This window comes from Lolium rigidum, chromosome 4, assembly GCF_022539505.1.
Source record: "Lolium rigidum isolate FL_2022 chromosome 4, APGP_CSIRO_Lrig_0.1, whole genome shotgun sequence".
Classification (NCBI taxonomy): domain Eukaryota; kingdom Viridiplantae; phylum Streptophyta; class Magnoliopsida; order Poales; family Poaceae; genus Lolium; species Lolium rigidum.
Window position 1 is genome coordinate 243,803,289 of NC_061511.1, and position 9,228 is coordinate 243,812,516.

Consider the following 9,228-nt stretch of genomic DNA (forward strand, 5'->3'; position numbering starts at 1 on the left):
GATCGGCGTACTCTCTTCTCGCGCTCCCTTTCTTCATCTGGCCGATGTGTGATGACGATGGCCGCCGCCTCCGCCTTGCCACGATCTCGCCGCGCTCGCCCAGGGTGTTGCCGGCCCTCGCCGGCGTACCGCACGCGCCGCCCTCCGTCGCCGTGCCCCATGTCCACCATCTCTCCTTCATTGATCACCCATCCCGCGGCGACCTCCTCAAGGTGAGTAGAGGAGGGGGCGAGTCGTCAACGACGCTCCACGATTGAGGCTATCGACATGGGCAGAGGGATGGTTATCGCGATGGAGATGGCTCTGTGGTGATGGCCCTGGTGAGAGCCTTAGCAGCCGGCTCAATACTATGAATTTACTGCTTGGGTTCCAATTTGGAGGTGCCACCTTCTTTTCCGATCTTATTTTCAAGACGTTAATTTCCCTTTTTATGGTTTTCGTTATTCCTTGAACCTAGAGTATTATTTATTGCTCGGCAGTTAATTGATGAAGTTTATGTGTGAACAATATGCTGGAGAGTGCAACTTCGTAATTGTCATCAGCATCGTAAGGGAGACAAAGGACAGAAATCATGTGAAGCTATGGACAACTATGGATATTGGTCACTTACCAGGAATCAGCTTTTCTTTATGATGAGCAATTGTCATCAGCATCTAACAAACAACAGATTAGACTGTGTTTTTTGCGTGAAAGTGTTTAATATTTTCTGTAGGTAGCAATCACCGTTGCGGATGAATTGGCTCACCAGTGATTAGGCAATCTTGTACCAATGGAATGGTGGAGTCACTGCTTGTGTTGAGAACCATCTGTGGAAGTCATAGAGCTCATTTTTGTCCAATTTGATTGATAGTCTGCTCAATCCATGGCATCCAAGCTCTGCTTCTAAGGTTCACGTGTATCTACTTCCTGTATGCAAGACGGGAACAAAATAATCTTTAGTTTAGAAGAAATAATTGAAGTAGTGACGAGGAAAACATAAATAAGAAATAATTGGAATATTGAAAAGGAAATCACGAAGGTATGCATTTATTTGTCCTGTACTGTTGAGTTCTCACACGTGTGTGTTAGTTAGTTGATATTTGTTCAGGACCATGAAGAGTCCAATGTTGTAGTTAATCAACGCAATGGCAAAAGCCAATTGGAGGGGTTAGCAAGCAACCGATATATGCTTTCAGTAATATGCTTTCAGCTCAAGTATCATTTTTTCCTGGGATTTGTTACATCTGCTTTCAGCTTCAGAGTAATTTGGATAATCGACACAACCATGTATTTTTCTTTGTCTCACGGGCCTCCAAAATGCTAGCAGGTATTATACGAAGCAAGCTGTTGTGATAAACAAACTGAGCTCGCAATCGAAGGTGTGTGCTTCTTGTTGTGTTATGCTGCTAATTTTTCTGGTGTACTGATAAGATATATTCTTTTAATACTCCAATGGCTAATTGCTTCCAGCGCGTTGGTGTTGTTCCCTGTTATTTTTTATTGTCCCAAGAACCATCATGAAAGTTGTTTCGTGTAGGCAAGAACGATGTGGATATTTCCTTTGGGAACATGGAGCTGCCCATAACAAAGTGGGTGGAATCACTCGCCTCAAGGAATCAATATGAGGTATTGATTATATGCCACTATCCGTTGATTATTAGATTCTCATTATTTACTATCTAAGCCAGTGTAGCGTTGTTTTGACTATGGATGAATGACAATAGAAGGTGTACCAGTTAGGACCAATCATTTACACATAGCTGTATGTGTACATGAGTGTAATAGCTGAATTAATATGCCTTTTCTGAATTGTGGATGCAGTAGTTCACACCAATGAATATTGCATTGCAGTTATATCCACTTCTAATGCATATATTATCCTAGAAAAAAATCTAAACCAATTTCGTTGTCCTAAAATAATTAGATCAGTATAACAAGGAATCTTTGTATTTATTTGTTAAACTGAAATTCGTCTTTGCGAATGGTGGATACAGTTTCTCATTTGCTAATGTTCCATCTAGATTTTTTTTGGAATTTCAAAGATCACAACAAACATAATAGTAGGCATGAGGATGAGGATAAATCATAAGGGTGTCGCTTGGATGGAGGAGCAAACCATACGGCAATTCGTAGATGCGGGTCGATGAAGCACATGTTCAAGTAGTATCTCTAATGGAACATAGTCACTAGAGGAAAAAGTTTCAGTAGATGTGTCAGTTCTTCTAGATGTGAAATGGATACATGGGCCACATATTCGAAGGTTTTATTATTCCTTTTGGTAAATATGAAAAACAAACAAACAATACCTAATAAATAAGCACAAAGTAAATGTGGATAACCTCTAACTACATGGTAAAATTAGATCTTTGCAATATGAGGAGTAGGAATCTAGAGTTTGAAGGAGTACCCGAGGAGCAGCAAGATAATGGCGTCGAAATCTGGGTGCATGACTACAGTTGTATTGTTCTCCATTCCAGTTTCACCTTTGATTCATGTGTATATTCAAGATAAGAGATGTGGTATTAAATTATTAGCATGTTAAATTCTCAGGTCAATGAACATCCACTCAATTAACAGTGAGCTTTTGCATTGCAGTAAAAATTACTCCCTCCGTTCCTTTCTATAGTGCCTATTGTTTTTTGGCACGGAAATTAGCGCAAGCCATTTTTTCACACAAAACCCCCTAGCGATATCACAGACAAAATAGGAAACTGAAAACAGACCTCAGAAATACGTGACCAGATCGGTTTCCAGATTTTCTGGACTTGACCTGATCGGTGGAAGGAGTTTTTTGCAAAAAAAAAAACATAGCTTTACTCTTATATTCTGAAACAAATGCGAAAAAACAATAGGCATTATAGAAAGGAACGGAGGGAGTATAAAAAATAAGTACTGGCATTCCTGCAGATATTGTACTTCTCATGGAATTTCGAGTACCTTCATATATACAGATTATATTATCTATCTTTATTCAAATTATTTTAGTCTCAAATATTACCGGGGTTATGGAGTTGAATTATTTGTAACCAATGCTTAAGAACTATACTTATTTGTAACCACACTAAGTTCATGATTATTGATGCTTTGTTTTCAGGAAGCACTAACCTTGGGATACAAAATATTGGCTTGCACACATAATGCTAGGTTGCACAGGAGGGTCCAGGGAGATGTGGTCCATTAGACAAGAGATGCATAGTCAGCCTCACCAACAATTGGGAATGGCACCATGACTGCTGTATTTGGAACAGTTAACAAAAAATTCAGTAACAGGTTAGGAGTTAGAACAGAAACAAACCTAACAATCTTCATCGATGCTAAAGCTTCTTATCGTCACTTGCAGCTATGCTTTCACATCTATAGCAAATAGAAGTTAAAGCTTCTTATCATCACTTACAGCTATGCTTCATAGATGCTAAAGCCTCTATGGCTCCTATAGATGAACAAACACCATATTTGCACATGTTTGAGAGTGTCATCTGACCTGCTTTTAGTTGAGATCTGTCGTGCGGATCAGGAGAATCGAAACGGAAAACAAGAAGGCCGCTGATGGAGAAGCCAATCGTGACCCCACGGAGGAGCAAACCTGCAGAAGCTCTGCACATCAGAAGTCACCTGCAGCTTTGTCCATCTTCACTTTGGATATCGCCACACATGATGAGAATTTCTGGAATGATGCCCATATTTCTTTGTATAGAAAGCATTAGCATGTATGGCTTGCCAATTACACCTACATTATTGTTAACTCGGCAACCAGAGGCATCCGTTACCATACTTATCGGACTGTTGGCTTCATGCTTTGTAGAGGCTTCTTACGCAGTCCTTAGTTGTCAGGACTAATGGTGTTTTTACAACAAAATGCAACAGCAGATGCATATTTGGGCGAAGCAAGTCTGGAACCAGGATGCAAATTCATTTCCTGGCATCGAGTTCATTGCCTGGCATGGGTTGGGTGGACCCCAACGCGGTGCATCAGACCTCGCCGCCTCTGCCGCCACCCGACGCGTTATTGGGCTCGTGTTGGCTGCACCTCGATGGGCCGCACCCCGGCTGATTCCCCTGCCTGTATTTTCCTTGGATTTCCGCGCTTCGTCCTCTGCCATCAGTTGTCGGGGAGCACTCGATTCCTCCGCGGTAGCTAGGGTTCGTGGCGGTGATGTGGAGTTTGGGGATTGAAGGATGGCGGGGTTTGGGGATGGACAGGTCGTTTGGCTTGTGTGTGTAGCTCGTGTGCACGTTCGTCCGCGGAAGGTGCCGAGCTGGGTCGGCTTCCGGTCTAGCTCGGTCGTTTTCCCTTTTATCTTTTTATTCTCTTGCTTTTCTTTTGTTTTTCTTTTCTTTTATTACTTTCCTTTCATGTGAGTTGTGAATTACATATGTGCATTAAGAAATGAAATTTAAGGACCCGTGGCAACGCACGGGCATTTATACTAGTTAGACTCAAACACCAACTTAAACCCATCTTTCATAAGACAGGAGCCACTAACAATATTCTTCTTGATAGAAGGGACATGCATCACGTTCTTCAATTGCACGATCTTGCCCAAAGTAAACTTCAGAGCTACAGTGCCAACACCACGAACAGTAGAATGTAACCCATTCTCCATCATTACTGAGGAACCTCGGACCTGATAAGAGGTAAACATGGAGGTATCAGCACACACATGAACATTAGCACACGTATCAACCCACCATTCTTTGGGCTGAAACACCGAAAAAATAGTAGGTAATATATTACCATACCCTGTAGTTCCTTCCTCTGTGTTGCCAATGACCATGTTGACAAAATTTGAGTTCTGTCCAGTCTGACCTTTCTTTCCTTTGCGTTGTGGACAACGATGAGCCCAATGGCCCGTCTCGCCACACACCCAGCAAGGATCGTTGTTCTTCGTTTTCCCCTTCTTCTTGAAGTTGGTAGTCTGGGAGACTCCCTTGTTCTTTTTCTTGGACTTGTAGGCAATTTTCTGCACCATATTGGCAGCAGAACGTCCCTCAGTTCCTCCAGTGTGTTTGTATTTTGCCCTCGCCTTCTCCCCAACATCCAGAGAGGCAATGATATTCTCAACAGAGAAATCATGCCTCTGATATTTTAGAGAAGTGGAAAAGTTCCTCCATGAAAGGGGAAACTTAGCGACAATGCATCCCGCGACAAACTTGTCCGGTAGCACACACTTGAGGAGCTCAAATTTCTTTGCCATGATCTGTATTTCGTGAGCCTGTTCCACTAAAGATCGGTTCTCAACCATTCTGTAGTCATTGAACTGCTCCATAGCATACAATTCACCTCCGGGATCGGCAGCACCGAACTTAGCGTCCAGTGTGTCCCATAGTTCCTTTCCATTTCGGATGTGCGGATAAGCATCAACCAACTTATTTCCAGGCACACTTAGGACGACACCCACAAAGAGTACGGTGGCCTCCCCGAACGCTTTATCCTCATCAGGAGTAAGCGGACCTCTGGGAGTACCATCCACAACTCAGTGCACGCTCATAGCAGTGAGCTACAAGAGGGTCTTAGTCTGCCATCTCTTGAAATGAGAACCCGCAAACAAGCTCGGTTTGAGCGCAACAGCAAAACCAGATGGTGAAAATTGTCTAAGCATATAAGATTTTTGGATTGTTAGATTATTAGGCAATTTCCGAGTATGTTTAATTACCAAAAACAATATTACAGATGCACTAGCATACTTAACCACACACATCAGACTAAGCACATGCATCAGACCTGAACATGGAACAAGTAGTAGTGCAAGGTAGGAGAGGAAAAGAACGTACATCGCGATCGGGAAGGTCGCACCAGCAGCAACAGTACCACCACGGGAATCGTTGATGTCGCCCATGGTGTAGTCGGATTCGTCGAGGAAGCAGTCGAACCGGCGAAAAAGAACACGAACAACAGCGAGCAGTCGCGCCGAGACGCTCCCCAAAAACCTTATCACCGGCCTCCCGATGCAGGATCTCGACGGACGGGGTTTCGGAGGCCTGCTCTCTTGGACGGCTGTGCACGCCGTCGCCGGGATGGGAAAGACTAGAGAGTAGCACAACCAAAGGAACTTTTTTGTGAGAGAGGCAGACTAGAGTGTTATGTGTGTGAGAGTCCAGATCTGTTCTGTCTCCTGATATAGCCTGGGAGGAGAGCCGACCCGACCGCGTTGCCACGCGTAGGAAGCTAGGGACACGCAGCGGGCATGCACATGCATGTCAACACGTACCCAACTCAGTTGGTGCACCAAGCAAAAAAATTAGGCTTCCTTGAGTGTGTCTCGAACTCGAACTCGAGTCACGAAACGCGACATGCGTGCGTGACGAGGCGAGGCAACAAGCGGTGAGCATGCACATGCAGGTCGACATGTACCCAACTCAGTTGGTGCACCGAGCAAAAAATTTAGGCTTTCTTGAGTGTGTCTCGGACTCAAAAGTCACGAAACGCGACGTGCGTGACGAGGCGGGATCAGCGGAGGAGGAGGAGTGCGCGAGGTCTCCTTCTATTCTCACTCACTTGGAATGACTAGAAGAGCACCCGTTATATACCACTCCAACTCCCTCTCAACTAGCAATGTGAGACTAAACTTTGTCCCTTAAGGTTATCCTCAAGTTGTCAACATGATGAGTGTTGGATTTCAGAAATTGTAGGCTATATGGGTTGCCTTATTGGCTGCAACCCATCTACATCCAACATTCTATTCCACGAAGATACTAGAAACAATTTTGACAAATTTCAGATAATCTTCATGATACGGAAGGAGTATATAAAAAGAAGGGTGGTCTTCCCTACCGTTCTTATAAACGTCATTTTCAAAGTTTTTGCATGATAATGGCGAAAATCTCCACTCTATTTGCCAACACATGAAACCTCCGTATACCACGATCCAACGGGAAGTATTGCAAAGCATCACAGTTATGCCTGCTCTGCCCTATTCTGAAGACGTCGTCGTGCAAACGCAGCTCGAATTACCAAATCAAACCTTTCGACAAGCAAGGGCGACTACAGCCATTTCAGACTTCCAGGCAATTAGCGTTACAGAACGAGTTGAAAACTGAATTAATCAGGTCACTGTTGTTGTTTCCCCTTCCTCCCTGTGACGTTGGACACGAGCTCCCTGAGGAACCTGGCCGACTTGGTCACCGGCGAGTTGGCGGCCATGAGGTTGTACATCATGTTCTCCACCTCGCCGATCGTCGGCCGGCGCTTCAGCCGCGACACGACCTTGAACTCCGGCGCCTCCTCGTCCTCCTCCTCAACCATGAGCACCCAGCTGTCCCCGCCGAACCTCCCGCCCTCCACGCACCGGAGCAGCACCCCCTTCTTCTTGCTCAGCAGGCCCTTCACCTCCAGCCCCATGAAGGAGTACACCACGTTGAAGGAGCCCACGAAGCCCTTGGCGACGCCGCCGAACCCTCCCTCCTCCTCCACCTCGAAGCTCCACGCCGGGTTGAACAGCACCGCCGGCCTCGGGTCCAGCGCGTTCACGGCCGCCCTCAGCTTCTCCACCTGCTCCCGCCCCGGCGCCAGGAACACGGCGGCGTCGCACGAGCCCAGAGCGTCCGGCGCCACCGAGTCCAGCTGCGCGTGCGCCAATGCCGACGACGAGTCCCCCCAGTTCTTGAACTCCCGGACGGCCAGCTCCAGCTCCTCCGAGGAAGGCCACACGAGCAGCAGCTTCGCGGGAGAGCCCTTCCGGGACACGCCGAGGCCCGAGAAGACGTCGAAGGCGAGGCGCGCGAGGGAGCCCGGCGAGTCGTCCACGACGGGGATCTCGGCGCGGAACCGGGGCTGCCGCTGCTGCTTCTTGAGCTTCCGCGCCGGGAGCGTGTTGTTGAGCGGCTTGCGCAGCGCCGTGGCCAGGCAGGACCTCGCCTGCGCGACCGCCTCCTCCCTCGACGCCGGCGGCGTGGGGGAGCCTTCCATTGGCGTCGGGGACGGCGGCGTCGACGAGGACGAGGACTGGACTCGACGCGGCGGCGGACTGCGGAGGAGGAGGGCGATGTGGAGAGGAGGGAAGCGCGGTTGTGAGAAGAGGAATGAGGGAATCGGGAGAGGTGGGACTGGGGCTCTGAGTGCGATTCTGGAGGGAGGAGGGTTCAAGAGGCTGAACGCCATTGGCGCGAACTAGACAAGACGATAAGGTGTTCTGTTCTGCTCTCCATGGTGCGGGATGCGATGCGAGCTGGTGGAGCTGGCTGGGAGCTGCTGTCACTGACAGAGTGGTCCCACTTTTCATAGGAGCGGCTAGATATCTAAAGGTGTATATGATGCCCCCATAGGGGGGTCTCACAGCGCTTTGGATTTTCGGCCGTCAGATCGAGCTGACGTGGCGCGATCTCTGCCGTCGATTTTGTCCAGGGCGCGAGGCCCTCCCACGAACCCGCGTTTTATCCATGGGTCGTGTGAAAGCCCGCCCGGCCCGGCGTCGCTAGCGCTCCACCAATCCCTCGCACGCCTCCTCCTCTCCCAAATCCCCTCTCGTTTGGCAGCCTCCTCCGCTCCCAACCGCCGCCTCCGCTACCAGCCACCGCCTCCCCATCTCCCGCTCAACGCCGTCGTCGGCGTCCTCTCCGGCGAGCCGTCGTCGTCCGTGTCTTGGAGGGGTCGCTTGCGGGTACGCCTCCCTCTCCCTCCCCCGTCTTTACTGTCTCCCTCCCCCGTCTCATCTCCTCTCCCTCTCTAAAAAGCAGCCGGCGGCGACGATGTAGAGGTGGCGAGCGCGAGGATCTCGGCCGCGCGGGCCATCGCTGGGAAGGGGCATAGCCTTCTCCCTTGACGGAGCTGTAGGCGGACCAGTGCATCACGAAGGAGCCAGGCCCCGCCTCCATCGTTTTCCCGGCCGTCGCCATCGCTGGGAAGGGGCACAGCCTTCTCCCTTGACGGAGCTGTCGTCGACGAGCCCCGCGCTCCCAGCAGCTCCCAGCTCATCATGCAGGAGGAGGGCTGCTGGAGCTCCGCCCTCGACGGCGATGGTGGACAGGATACATCTGGAGGTGGTGCGGCCCGAGAAGACCGCGGGGGCGCTGCCAGCGCCTCGAGCTCGACCTGCCGCCTCGCGCCCCGGTCGTCCTCTTCGGGAGCAGCACCGCCCCCGCCTCGCACGACGTTGTTGTCCCCAGCGCAGTGGACTGTGGGTCGCCGCCAAGCCGCACGCACCATAGCGAGATGCTTAGCTGCAGCCACACAGACGGATACATAATTCGACCCGACCTGGGTTGACCTCTGAACACCGCTGCACCACAGGAGAGGGCACCAATGTGAGTTTT

The 9,228-nt window shown here is 49.2% G+C and overlaps 1 protein-coding gene across 1 annotated transcript; it reads right to left on the reverse strand.

Annotated features, from left to right (window-relative positions):
* Window positions 1–6,909: 6,909 nt before the first annotated feature.
* On the reverse strand, window positions 6,910–8,110 carry LOC124650063 (serine/threonine-protein kinase WNK4-like). Its single transcript, XM_047189626.1, has one exon. It carries the CDS (start codon window positions 8,075–8,077, stop codon window positions 7,028–7,030), a length of 1,050 nt encoding a protein of 349 aa, XP_047045582.1. The 5' UTR covers window positions 8,078–8,110; the 3' UTR covers window positions 6,910–7,027.
* Between the last annotated feature and the right edge of the window lie 1,118 nt (window positions 8,111–9,228).

Coding starts and splice junctions, on each gene's coding strand:
- LOC124650063 (XM_047189626.1), bottom strand. CDS start 8,077: ATGGCGTTCAGCCTCTTGAACCCTCCTCCCTCCAGAATCGCACTCAGA.